A 13672-nucleotide genomic window follows, 5' to 3' on the forward strand; every position below is an offset into this window, starting at 1 on the left:
CCTTCATTGAGATGGGGTTCAATTAGAATGTTAATTTCACTTTTTTATGTAGTAATAACTAGCAACATTTGAGTTGCATATCTAAAATTGTTTTGCAGACTAATATTGAAGAAACCATATGCCAGGATAACCCCCCCTGGAGCCTATGATTTAGTTCCTAAATATAAGTTAAAACACTTAAATAAGTGGTCTATATTTTTCTTTGAAGTGCTGCACCTTACAGACTAACTTAATCAGTAATGATGAAATACACTGCTGGTTATGAAAGCATCTCTGATTAGGTTATTCTATAAGATGCAAATCTACTCTGCCTTTTTCCTAAACTAATCTTTAAAAGGGAAGTAAAAAAAAAGCAACATCCTTAGAACATTCCTCTGCATATGATGGCTTATGTATTTAATTTTTGTCATAGTTCAATGTTTCTTATCAAAAAGAAGATACACATTTTTGGTTTATTTATGATGACACTATGCAAACAGTAGTTACAATAGGCCATTTTGCCCTTGTGTTTCTAATAGCTACTGCAGAACTGCTATGTTAAGTTTAAGATTATCTGAAGATAAGGCTACAGCTCGGCAGTTCAAAGTTCAAAAGAGATCATTACCTTCAAGGACAGAAACGACTAAGTTTGTCATCCAGTGCTTTATAGCAGGAGTATCTTGGTAAGTGACCTGGAACTCTTCAATTGAGTGAGCTCATACAACGCAGTCATCAGCATATTAAAAACCAGCAGTGGAGGTGTTGCTTGTCCATGTGTTACAATTAGAGGTCAATGTTTGGAGACAGTTGAGCATTTCCTCAACCTGAGTAGCCACCTCTTCCAAAAAATAAACTTATCCAATAATATTCAATACCAGATAAAATCTTCCAGTGCTGCTTTTGGACCTCTCTGAAATTGTCTTCAGTGATCATGACATCAGGCCCCAAACCAAACCTACCATCTAGCAGGCTGTTGTTGTCAATACTATTGGATGTCTTCAGAAAATCCTCCACATCAATCTGAAGGACAGAAGAACAACTGCCAGCATTGTGGCTCAAGGAAATACTGCCAGCATTGAAGGCATATTTATATGGTACCAACTCCTTTGGACAGAATAAGTCTTAAGGATGCCTGACAACCAGCTCCCAAAACAGGTTCTATATTCCCAGCTCACCAGTGGTCACCGCTCTAGAGGTGAATAGAAGAAGAGATTCAACCTTAAAGGCCAATTTGAAGAAATGCAGTATTAACGTAAATATTTGGGAGACCCAATCACTGAATCATCCCCAGTAGTGCCACGAGGTACTACAAGGTATTTTGAGCAAACTTGTCTGATTAGGCAGGTTTATAGAAAAGAGGCTGAACGAAAGAGCTGTGACCCAAAATTGCCAGGATCTACTCCTTCCTCCCAGAACCATTTCCATGTCTACAGTTGAACATGTGGATCTTGGATTGGCCGCCTCAGTCATCTGCAGATTTACTTATGACTTCCATATTTACTGGATGACTGTCATCCTCGTATTGAAGGGCTGCTGCTCCTGATAGCAGAAGTACTTCATTTATACCAATAGTTAACCCATCATTGCAAACAGTCAGTTTAAAACTTTTGGCATCTCAGTTCAAAAGCTGGTGAGACCTATTGGTGAAACCTTGGAGAGCAGTCTCTCCTCTCAAAGAACGTATTTTGTTATCACAGGAGACTTCATTTTATTAAACTTAGTGGCCAGAGATTCATAGATTTATAGATCTTAGAGTCAGAAGGGACCACAGTGGATCATCGTGTCTGACCCCCTGCCCCTGGCAGGAAAGAGGACTGAGGTCAGATGACCCCAGCCCGGTGACTATCTAGCCTCCTCTTGAAGACCTCCAAGCTAGGTGATAGCACCACCTCTCTTGGAAGCCCATTCCAGATCCTGGCCACCCTTACTGTGAAAAATTTCTTCCTAATATCTAACCTAAATCCACTCTCAACTAGTTTACTCCCATTATTCCTAGTCACTCCCTGGGGCGCCTTAGTAAACAGCACTTCCCCTATTCCCCGTTGACCTCCCCTAATAAATTTATAGGCATCCACAAGATCTCCCCTCAGCCGTCTCTTGTGAAGGCTGAAGAGATTCAGCTCTCTCAACCTCCTTCTGCAGGGTCTATCACGAAGGCCATTCATCATGCGAGTGGCCCTCCGCTGGACCGTCTCGAGATTCCCTGCGTCCCTCTGAAATGCGGCGCCCAAAACTGGACACAGTATTCCAACTGCAGCCTGACCAGTGCCGCATAGAGGGGGAGCATCACCTCCTTTGTTCTATTAGTCATGCACCTGCTAATGCACAACAAGGTGCGATTGGCCTTGTTGATGGCCTTGTTACGTTGCCGGCTCATGTTCATCTTGGAGTCAATTATGACTCCGAGATCCATCTCTGCCTCTCAGCTGCTGAGAAGGACCCTCCCCAACCTATAGGTGTGCTGGGGGTTCCTCCTTCCCAGGTGGAATACCTTACATTTATCTTTATTAAATTGCATCCTATTTCTCTCTGCCTATTGATCCAACCTGTCCAGGTCACCCTGAATCTGCTCCCTGCCCTCCGGTGTACTAACTTTGCCCCATAACTTGGTATCATCAGCGAACTTGGAAAGGGTGCTCTCCACACCCTTGTCCAAATCGCTGATGAAGATATTGAATAATATCGGTCTGAGGACCAAACCCTGTGGGGCCCCACTGCCCACCTCCCTCCAGGCCGAGCAGGAACCACCCACCACTGCTCTGTGGGTGCAGTCCCTAAGCCAGTTGGCCACCCACCTGACCGTGTAGGCATCCACTCCACAGTCTGCTAGCTTCCCAATGAGGATAGGGTGCGAAACTGTGTTGAAGGCCTTCCTAAAGTCCAGGAAGATGACATTAGCCTCAGCTCCCACATCCAGGCAGTGTGTGATCTGGTCATAGAAGGCTACAAGGTTTGTCAGGCAGGATCTACCTGTGACAAACCCATGCTGTTTCCCCTCAGCATTGTTTCCCCTGTTGGGCCTGCACAAATGTGTTCTTTGATTATTTTCTCTAGCATTTTCCCAGGAATAGAGGTAAGACTGACTGGTCTAAAGTTACCCGGCTCATCCCTTCTCCCTTTCTTGAAAATGGGTACCTCATTGGCCCTTCTCCAGTCCTCAGGGACCTGGCCAGAGCACCATGAGTGCTCAAACAGCTGTGCCAGTGGCTCAGCTATGACACTGGCCAATTCTTTTAGCAGCCGTGGATGGAGATCATCCGGGCCTCTTGACTTGTACCCATCCAGCTCCTCCAGGAGCTCCTTAACTATTTCAGAACTAACCGTAGGCGGACTGGTGCCACGTGGACATCCGTCAGTGATCGAGGTGGGGGAATTGGCTTAGGAACTTAGGAATACTGGAGCCAAGAACTCATTGAAGAGCTCTGCTTTTTTCCCTGTGTCAATCACCAAGTGTTCTGATTTGTCCTTCAGGGGCCCTATGTTGCTCTGAGCTTTCCTTTTGCCTGCTATATACCTGAAAAAGGACTTTTTATTGTCCTTGATTGTTGAAGCCAGCCTGAGCTCAAGCCCCACCTTGGCCTGTCTAACTGATTCCCTGCAATAGCGTGCCAGGGAGATATATACTCCTCCTTGGTGGCTGCTCCCTGCTTCCATTGCCTATACATCTCTTTCTTTGCCCCCAGACTCTCGTAGAGTTCCCTGCTCAGCCAAGGGGGCTTTTTTGCGTCCTTACCTCCCTTCGTACGTAATGGATATTACTGTAGGAACAAATTTATAGAAAAAAGAAAGTATTTGAATTGAAATAGATTATGTGGCTCTAAAAATGTTTAATGAAAATTATAATAAACAGGTTTTATGTTATTCAACTGTCATAATTTTAGAGAGGGGTTTTTGAACAATACAACTCAGTTCAATAGGCAGTCAAAATATGTTCACAGGTTATGGGGCAAATTTTAAATTAATGTCTCTGTCTCTTCTTTCAATGCTTCAGATTATAACCTTATATTTTTGTTAGTTTTGCATTGTAGAAAGTAGGAAAAAATGAAGGGGAGAATGAGTAAGCCATGTGTTTTTGTTACTTTCATGCTTTCTCTTTGGGAAAAATAATAATCTTATGAAGCAACTGATGAAATATGTATTTCTATCATGTGGTAGTTCATTGGTTAAAAACTTGTTTATTCCTCTTACTTATTTGGCTTATATTTCACACTTGATATTTGGGAAGGCTGGCATTATCCTAGGGGTGGGCAAAGTCTGGCCTGTGGACTGGATTAGGCCTGCAGTGGACTCCATTTCCCATCAGCCCCTGCCTGTGTCATTCTGGCAGGTCTCCATGGAGACCCTTGGAGTAGCAGGGCAGAAGGTGGCCAGCGTCTCCATGGAGACCAGCCTGAGCTGCAGGTTATGTGGCTGGGTGGGGATCCAGGGCTGCTCCAGGGCTGGGTCCGGGATCTTGCAGTAGTGACAGTGCAGGCTGAAGCCCGGGCAGAGCCGTGATCTGGTGCCCCAGGGGTTTGTAGGCAGTGGATCATGGCTCTGCCTTGGCTCTGGCCTGCACTGTCATTGCTGCAAGATCCTGGCCCCGGCTCTGACCCAGGCCCCAGAGCAGCCTCCCCACCCAGTCGTGCACCCTGCCAATAAGCCTCTCAGGCTGGTCTCCATGGAGACACTGACCCTATGCTGTCACAGCCCTGCCACCTCTGGGGTCTCCATGGAGACCCGCTGGAGCAACGCAGGCAGGGGCTGCTGGGAAATGGAGTCCGTCTGCTGGCTGTATCTACCATTTTGCCCACTCCTGCATTATCCCTCATTTTTCGTCCTCAGTTAGGCTAAAATTAAGATGCCATGAAAAATAATGTCATATTTCTCATTGACTTAAATGGACAGTTTTGGAATATGATCTTTGATCTGGTATCCCATGATGTTCTCATGGGAAAATTGGAGGATTGTGGGCTTAACTGCTCAACAGTTAGGTGGGTTGGAAGCTGACTGTGGGGTAGGACCCAGAGAGTTCTCATAGATTCATAGATGTTATCTGGGTGAGATGCCAGTGGTGTCCCTCAGGGGTTTGTGCTTAGTCCAGTGCTTTTCAACATCTTTATCAATGATTTGGATGTGGGGATGAAGAGCTCCCTGGCCAAGTTTGTAGACAACACCAAGTTATGGAGGAGTGTGGTCACACTTAAAAATAGGCTGCAGATACAGGTGGACCTAGACAGGCTGGCAAGTTGGGTGGATCAGAGCCAGATGAAGTTCAACACTGAGAAGTGTAAAATGCTCCACCTGCAACATACTTACAGGCTTGGTGTTACCAAACTGACTAGCACCACAACTGAAAAGGACTCAGGGTAATGATAGACCATAGTAGACCATAGTATGAGCACAAGCCATTTGTGCAATGCTGTAGCCAGCAGGGCAAACAATACTCTGGCATGCATTAACCGATGCATCTCAAGCAAAACCAAAGAAGTGATTCTCCCACTTTACTCATCATTGGTGAGACCACAACTGGAGTCTTGCATCCAGTTCTGGGCGCCGCAATTCAACAGGGACGTGGAAAAGCTTGAGAGTGCCCAGACAAGAGCCATCCATATGATCAGAGACTTGCAAGGCAAGCCATACGAGGAAAGGCTGAGGGACTTGGGTCTCTTCAGCCTAAAAAAGAGAAGGCCGAGAGGGGACTTGGGAGCAGCTTACCACTATATTAAGGGAATACATCAAGGGCTCAGCAAACAACTGTTCACCAGGGCATCTATGGGGAAAACTAGGAGTAATGGCCACAAACTCCTGGAAGACTGTTTCAGGCTTGACACTAGGAAAAACTTCTTCACAGTCAGGGTGTCCAGACTGTGGAATAGGCTCCCTCCAATGGTGGTGCAGTCACCTACCCTGGAAATCTTCAAGAGGAGATTGGACAGTCACCTCGCTGGTGTCACCAGACCTCAGTTGTTTTCCTGCCTAGAGTGGGGCGGCTGGGCCCTATGATCTTGTGAGGTCCCTTCCAGTCCCTTCCAGTCAATCTGTGAATTATATACTGTGATTTTTTTTTCCTTCCTGGAGAATTTCTCTATGTGGTTTTCAGCAAAGTAGTACAAAGAAGAAAATACTGCCATTTTTGTAATATCTAAAAGACCTTTGTTAGTAGTGTTCGGCCTCTTGTTAAAGATTTTTAGGGTTAATTTTCAATCTCATTGGCATAAATATAGCTTTAAGTTACACCTGGTAACCATGCAGAAGCAAATCAGACTCTTACTAACCTCTAGCAATTGTTTTATAAAATTGAAATTAAGTTAAGAGGTGACAAGTGGATTTGACTTTCAATCGGCAACATTTTTAGATATATCTATTTAACCAGAAAATACCCTTGCTTCTGCCAAGTTTTTCAGAAAGAACAAAATCTTCTCTTGAGACTGATAAACGGTAATAGATAAAATAAAGAATGATGTGCTCAATGGGGTACAGTTTAAGTAGAGGTAATCTAATGGGAAATATGTACATTAGTAACAGATGGATTTATTTCCTGAATTTCACTCATGCTGGAAATCTTATACTAGTTAAAATTTGTCCTCCAAATTCTTGGTCTGATAAAAAAAAAAAAGGTGAATAAAACTATTTATTTGGTTACACTATGTGATTTTTACCATTTTTTAAATACTAGGCTATTTTTATGATTCCCACAAATCCACCTCCAACATTCCGGAAGCCGGAGCTGTGGTCTGATGAGTTCACTGATTTTGTGAAGAAATGTTTAGTGAAGAATCCGGAGCAGAGAGCTACTGCAACACAACTCCTACAGGTTGGTATTGAAGCTCCTACAGAAATGCCACCTCTCCGCTTTTGTTGAGCGAGACGGATCTTTGTAAACCTGTAGGAACCAGGGATAAAACCTGTTATGGCCTCATTGTCTTTATTATCTCTTCTCCCTTTCCTGCTAAGTGTCCATTTGTACACTAGCTTCTGTACCTCCTTTGTAGGTTTCTTTTACCAATCCCCAAAGTTAAATAATTTTTAGGTATGGTTCTTCATAGTAAACACCCATTCTATTTCTTTGCACTAGCTCTTGTTTTGTCAGTTAAACACACAAGGCCCATCCACTTACACCTTAGTCTTACACACTTTTGTCTAATGGTGTGAGAAGAATATAAGCTGTGACAGATAACTGACAGTAGGGTCAAAAAGAGGCAGTAGTCTTGCTAGTGTTAAAGGTAGCATTGCTTGAAGTTGCCTGGATTCCAGGCATGTCTGAATGGTTTAATGTTTGTTTTAGTCCCATTAAATTAAAGGGAGATTGATGGCCTATAGGACCATGGAAAATTATCTCAATCTTACTCTGTCTTCAGAGCTCTGCCAGACATGTGTCTCACACGGGTGACATTGGCAAATGGACTTGACCTAGTAACAAGAGTGTTCCTGTAATTTCCCTATAGGAACTTATATGTCCATATTCCTCCTCCTTGAGAGGAATGCTGCAATCCTTATTGTACTTCTAGATCGGATAGACGTGCTTTTACCACAGAGAGACTCAGCAAAGATTTACTTATGTATCTATTCTGCATTGAAGCATCTGATATCAGATGGAAGCCCTTAGAATCTGCCAGGCAGTTAGAGTGGACGAAAAATGTTTGCTATTTTATATTTTATACATTAGGGTTTGGGGTCTGTAAAATAATAAAGTTGTTTCACTGAAATTGCCTGCAGTGCCTCGGGAAGAGCCAGCAATTGCTGCGGCAAATTTGAGAAGAAAAACAAAATCATTGTTTCTCGGGGAGAGGGCAGCAGGGCAGGGAGCCCTTGAGCCCACAGAGGGCATTGTTGAAAGGAATTAATTTTAACACTAATACTCTAAGCAGTAGTTCTCAACCTGTTTGATGTAGTGGGCCACAACTCACAGCTCTCAATGTGTTATGTGGGCTGAACCCCACAGCTCAGGGGGCCCCCAGCTGCCAGGGCTACAGGACCAGGGCCCACAGACTCTTGCCCCCCACCCAGCAGTGCCCGAGCCCCAGCTGCTGCCCACAGGAGAGGACAGGAGCACAGAGCCTGGCTTCTTTTCCCCCCCACCCTGTGGGCAGCACAGCCAGAGTGGAGCCCATGGTGGGGCATGGATACGGGCTGTATGCTGTGGGCTTGGGGTTCCCCACCCTGCTGCCCTCCCCCTGGGGCCTCCATGGCCCAGCAGCCGGGACGCAGCACCAGCGGGCAGGAAGGCTTGGTGCCACTGCTGGGAGCCCTACACTGGGCATGCCGCTTTGGCGAGATACCCCCTACCTGCCCAGCAGCAGCAATGGCATGGAGTTATGCTCCCCGCTGCTACCAGGCTGGCATAGGGGTGCCTCTGTATGGCAGTGCGGCCAGCGTGGGGCTCCTGGCAGTGGCACTGAGCCTTCCCGCCCCGCTCTGCTGCGGAGGTCTCTGGGGGAAGGGCAGTAGGGTGGGGAGCCCTGAGCCCGCAGTGGGCAGTTTGCATCTGTCTCTGCCCTGTGCACAAATCTGGGGGTGATTTTCTCCCCCATTCATTCCTCCCCAGGAGTGCATGTGGTGGGGAGCCGACCCCCCCCCCCCCCCCCCGGATGAACCCTCTGTGACTCCATCCTGCTCCCTGGCCAGGCCTTGTGGCCGCACATTCCTGCCCTGGCCACACACTGCCCCAGCTGGGCAGTGCCCCTAGCCCCAGCTCTGTCCTGTCCTGCCCTACTCTACTCTACTGCCTTCCTCAACATGGGGGCCTCAGTCTGCTCCCCTCCACCACCTCCCCACATAGATTTACCTGGAGGGAGCTGTAGGAGCTGTTCTCCATGCTGCCTGGCTGCCACATGCATGTGTGCGTGTGCACATGCATGTGGTGCCCCCTACCTCCCATTGCACTCCCCCCCAACCCCAAGCAGCCCCTTGCAGGCTGAAACTCTGCCTGCAAGTGATCATTTTTTAACATCATCATTTTTCATATAGGGTAATAATTTATTCCTTTGCCAGTCTCTGAATTGAACATGGATTTATTAGAAATTTCATAGAAACTCTTAATAGATGTCAGAATTTTCTGACAGCAGGTGTTTAATTGAGAGCAACATGCATACACTGAATTGTAAGAAACAGGTAAATGATATTTTAAATGGTTTTAGGTTTTATTTTAAACCGGCCAGCTAAAATGTAGTTCCGCTTTTTTTTGCTTGTTTCAAATTCCAGCATTGCAGATGATTAAATGATTCATGACATATTAAAATACAGATTTCTTGAAGTAAGTAACAGCAATAGTTGCTCTGCTTCTGACCACTAATTTATGCTGTCATCTTGTTAAGATTAATTAAATGTTGTAACTGAATATCTGAAAAAGTTTGTTTTTCTATGTCAGACAATCACCACTGTTTATTTACAACCTAATGCACATTTCCTTTGGACAATTATACCCTTAACTATAAAGCAGTTGTGTTATATGGTTACATTTTCCCATGGATGATGTTTAAAAAACTCAAGTAAATAAAAAAAGGAAAATCTTATTAGTTGCAAAGCAACTAAAAGAGGTTGTCTGTTCCCTTAACCTCGATTTTAATTACTGAGATGTGAAAAGTATTTATCACTGAAGTCTGTGATGTTGAATGACCTGTTACTTTTAACATTTGTTACTTTTAATTATCCTGTAGCTGAAGAGTATAATGTATTCATATTGTATAATATCTCGGTTTTCTAGCACACATTTATTAAGAATGCCAAGCCAGTCTCAATTTTGAGAGACCTGATCACAGAAGCTATGGAGATCAAGGCAAAACGACATGAGGAACAGCAGAGGGAACTGGAAGAAGAAGAAGAAAATTCGGTGCGTGTGTGGTTTTGTAAATTTATTTTAAATTTACATTTTATCTTTCATAGTTTTTTGGTCATTTTTTCCACCTAGGTGTGTAAATATTTTGAATCATTTTAATTTATCTTTGACATGTGAGGCCTGAACTAGTTGGTCATACTCATGTTGAGTAATATTCCTGTGACTAAGGCAACAGCAGCTGATTTACTGCACAGCTTCATCAGCTGTCCTTTTATGAACTCATATTAGAATAGAGTGGCTTTTTCTACCTTAACTCTGCTATCCTAGGCTAAACAAAAATGGGTAGATTAAAAAAAAATGGATGGTATATTCAGATAGTAGGTTCCCAGCTTTCTGAGTGCCTGATTTAAAAAAAATACTGACTACTCAGTCAGTTGGTTTTATAAAACAGGTATTTACAATGTAGAATTAGCAGTCTGAGTTGAATTGGATGATATCATCTTTACACATGTGACATCTTTACACATGTGACTTTTCACACAGGCTTGTTCGCCTGTGTGTGATGGTAGCAGGTTTTAAAGGTAAAATGTGTATAGTTTTACTTGTATAAATAAATCATTCTTCCTTAATTTTATTACTAACTCTAAATTACTTGTTTTAGATCTATGAAGTGTTGCTCTGTGAATTTCAGACAAATGCTTTACGATATGTGCCACTAGAGGAACCAAGATCATTCAGGAATAAGGCTCAAGAAAAAGTTGACAACATGAATCTTGATATGAGTCTGACAGATTTGAATAAACTGAAATGGATAGTATATTTGACTATATATTGTGTGTCACAACTTGAACATAAAGAATCTTAGTTATGTATTTAGGAGTTTAGGATGATGCATATAGAAACACATTCCAGGCAAATAGTGTAGAGGGTTTGTTTGAGATCTGGTCTAAGACACATTCTTTGTTTATAAGACATTTATCAGTTCCAGCACACTGGTTCATTGGGTGACAGTATGTGCTTTTAACATGGATTATCTCTGGGTGATATTTGCCTGTCCAGTAATAAAACATGAGGGGAAGGATGGGATTAGCTTTCCTATATGAGCAAACACTATCTATATGAAATGATGCAACTTTTTATGCAGTTTTGTTGTTTGGTATTTATAGGATAAGAGATCCTTGAAAGGCTAATTTATCAAAGACCATACAAAATGAATGCTTTTTTTGTGTGTGTGCATGTTTTTCTTCTTGCTTACTGCCTTTCAAGCTCTAAAACTCAGAATGTTGGTATTGTCTTTGTCATAAGCCCTAAACAAGGAGCAGGATGTAGTTGCAAAGTTCCAGGTGCAGACTGAGAGCCAGATTTTTACTTAGAAGACTAAGTAATCTGTGTAAGCTTTATGCTTAGCCCAGTTACTTCCCCAAGCAGGCAGTTCAGCTGTGCTAGCTGGATTGCTGGAGGAAAAAGGAAGCCAGAACTCTTTCCATCTTCACAGTAGGGAGAATGAGCAGCTCCATGCAGGCTGTGCGGCCTCTCTCACCTCACACTGTTATCCTGATATGGACATGGAGTGCATGGAAGGAACTCTGCAGACACCAGACATGCTGCGCAGACCTTGCATGGTGGAGGAAAGTCACCATTTTATACAAAAAAGTCTCAAACTAGCACTTCAATTACTGTGTGTGCATTCTGTCCTTGCATTGGAACCAGTCAGTTAACTCAACATGTTAATTACAAACAGCCCTTCCCAGTGGGACAGATTCTGAAACATCCTTTAAATGTTTTCCATGGGAACAAAAATCAGTGCTCAAGGTCTTACACGGTTTTTTTCTCTAGATTTTTCTGGCGTTTTTTTTTTGCTCTGCTCGGTGGCAAGGAACGTCAAAGATGTAGGTTACAGTAAAGTGTGTCCCAGGTTTCTGTTTCAGGCCCTGTTCCTGTACAAGTGGAACTGGCTGGAGTTTGGCTTTGCCTTTAGTGCTACTGTCAGAAACCAAGTTTTAAACTTTAGAAGACAACATAGACCTAATGGAATTTTACAGAAAAACAGGATCAGGCACAGATCCCTAAAACCCAACCCAAGTGCCCTTGTGTAGCAGAGCTGGGGGAGTGGTTGAATAGGCACACTTATTCAAAAGGAGTTGCTGTCACTTTACAGTCTGCAGCTTTGTTTTCTTCTGTTTTTTACTTAGGTTACTGTAGTGTCTATATTGCTGTATTGGTTCATGGGGTCATGAACCAGGATCTTTTTGTGCTTCATGCTGCACAAACACAGAATCAAAAGACAATCTCTGCTCCAAAGTGTTTATAATCTATGTACAGGGCAAGAGAGCACAAATGCATAAATGAAATGTAAGGAAATGATGAAAAAATATTAATTGGCATGATGAACATTAGTATCTGAAAAGCAGGAGCCCAGATATTCTCAGCCCTTTTGGGAGGCACCATTGCCAAGGAGAGTTTTAGGGAGTATTTTAAGAGGGTGTTTACAGAAGGTGTTTACAGGGAACTCAAATATAAACAGTAGGATGGGAGAAACACAAAGCTGCTTGTTTGAAAACATAACAGGAAGAGGTTGGCATTTCTGGCCCATTTGTGACTGGAGTTTTGACATCTCAGTAGTGAATGAGCAATGCTATATAGAGTGTTTTTTAGCCATGAAGGGCCTTGTAATTGAAGGCTGAAAAGCTTATGTGTCTGACAGAGAAAAAGGAGCTAGTAGAGGAAGGCAAAGAGAAGGGTGACATGGTCAAAAGGCTAGGAGACTAATCTTCCCAGCAGCATTCTGATTGCTTTTGTTGAAACTGTAGAGAAACTGTTGAGTTCTGTTATCACGGTTAAATGCCAAAATAATATATTTGTTTATAGCTTTTTTTACCATACTTGTTTAAGCGTCATCTATTTTAATCTTGCTGTTTTTTACTGCTGCACTGAAGAGTGAATTGTGATTAGCTAATTAACATCTCATAATAAATAAATAATGACAGATGGTGGTCTTAAGGCATGTTAATAAGTGAATCCAAGTTCTTGGGTTTTAGATGCACACCAGCTGCATCTACACAAGATGCTGACTGCTCAGTAGCCTGATACTACTGCACAGTAGCCTTGCACAGCAGAAACCATGACATAACACTACTGTGCAGTAGTTTATACAAGTACTAAATGACTGGGCAATAACGACTGCACAGTCAGTGTCTCATGTAGACATGCCCACAACGTATTGTTTCACATGACATGTAATATAGTGAAAAGAATTGAAGCAAGTTAACCTGAATATTACTTATCTGTTTCTGTCTTATATGCTATATACGATTGATATCTAGTTAGATATCTAGATAGACATGCTAAATAGCAATGTGGTAGAGAGATGTGAGAGAGACGTGAAATTTACTCCACTAAAATTTAAACTTGACAAATGATGAGCTAACAAAGCAATAGTAAGGGAAAAAGAAGACAGAACATAGTCATAGAAGACAGCATACATTGGTAGTGCTCAGCCTTTTGGCCCTGCAGATTAGATGAGTGGTGCAGAGCTGGTTTGTGGAGTAAATCAGTCCCTGTATGCCTAGATCAGACCCTGTGCTTCCTCGGCCCATCCCTGCTTGTGTGGTTTGGGCCCTGCACTGCCTTAGCTGGCCCTGTGCACCTGATCTAGTGTGCAGGGCCACACTATCCAGTCCCTGTTTCTCCCCATGGGTCTGGAAATTTGGCAGCATGGAAGCAGAAATTAATGCTGCTACTGTTCCCTTGTCACCAAATTTTTGGACCTGTTGGGAGCCCCATGGACCAGATGATACAGCTCTAGGGGCTAGTTCTGGCCCTTAGGCTGGGGTTTGAGCACCCCTGGGGTACATCACAAAGATTGCATGGTTATTCAAAACAGGCCAGTGCTCATTGCGGCACAAAAAATGTATTTTGTTATATTGCATATGTACC

At 43.3% G+C, this 13672-nt stretch overlaps 1 protein-coding gene across 4 annotated transcripts in view; it reads left to right on the top strand.

Annotated features, from left to right (window-relative positions):
- Positions 1 to 13672, top strand: part of STK3 (serine/threonine kinase 3) — a 305616-nt gene that overhangs the window by 144225 nt on the left and 147719 nt on the right. For 3 of the 4 annotated variants that reach the window (XM_059723848.1, XM_059723847.1, XM_014611649.3), the window contains exons 7-8: positions 6638 to 6775; positions 9665 to 9790. The exons of the other annotated variant lie outside the window; for it this stretch is intronic. In XM_059723848.1, the coding sequence (XP_059579831.1) occupies positions 6638 to 6775; positions 9665 to 9790 (264 nt within the window). The remainder of the gene's footprint in view (positions 1 to 6637; positions 6776 to 9664; positions 9791 to 13672) is intronic. 4 annotated transcript variants of the gene reach the window in all.

Source organism: Alligator mississippiensis, chromosome 3 (assembly GCF_030867095.1).
Source record: "Alligator mississippiensis isolate rAllMis1 chromosome 3, rAllMis1, whole genome shotgun sequence".
NCBI classification, from domain to species: Eukaryota; Metazoa; Chordata; order Crocodylia; family Alligatoridae; genus Alligator; species Alligator mississippiensis.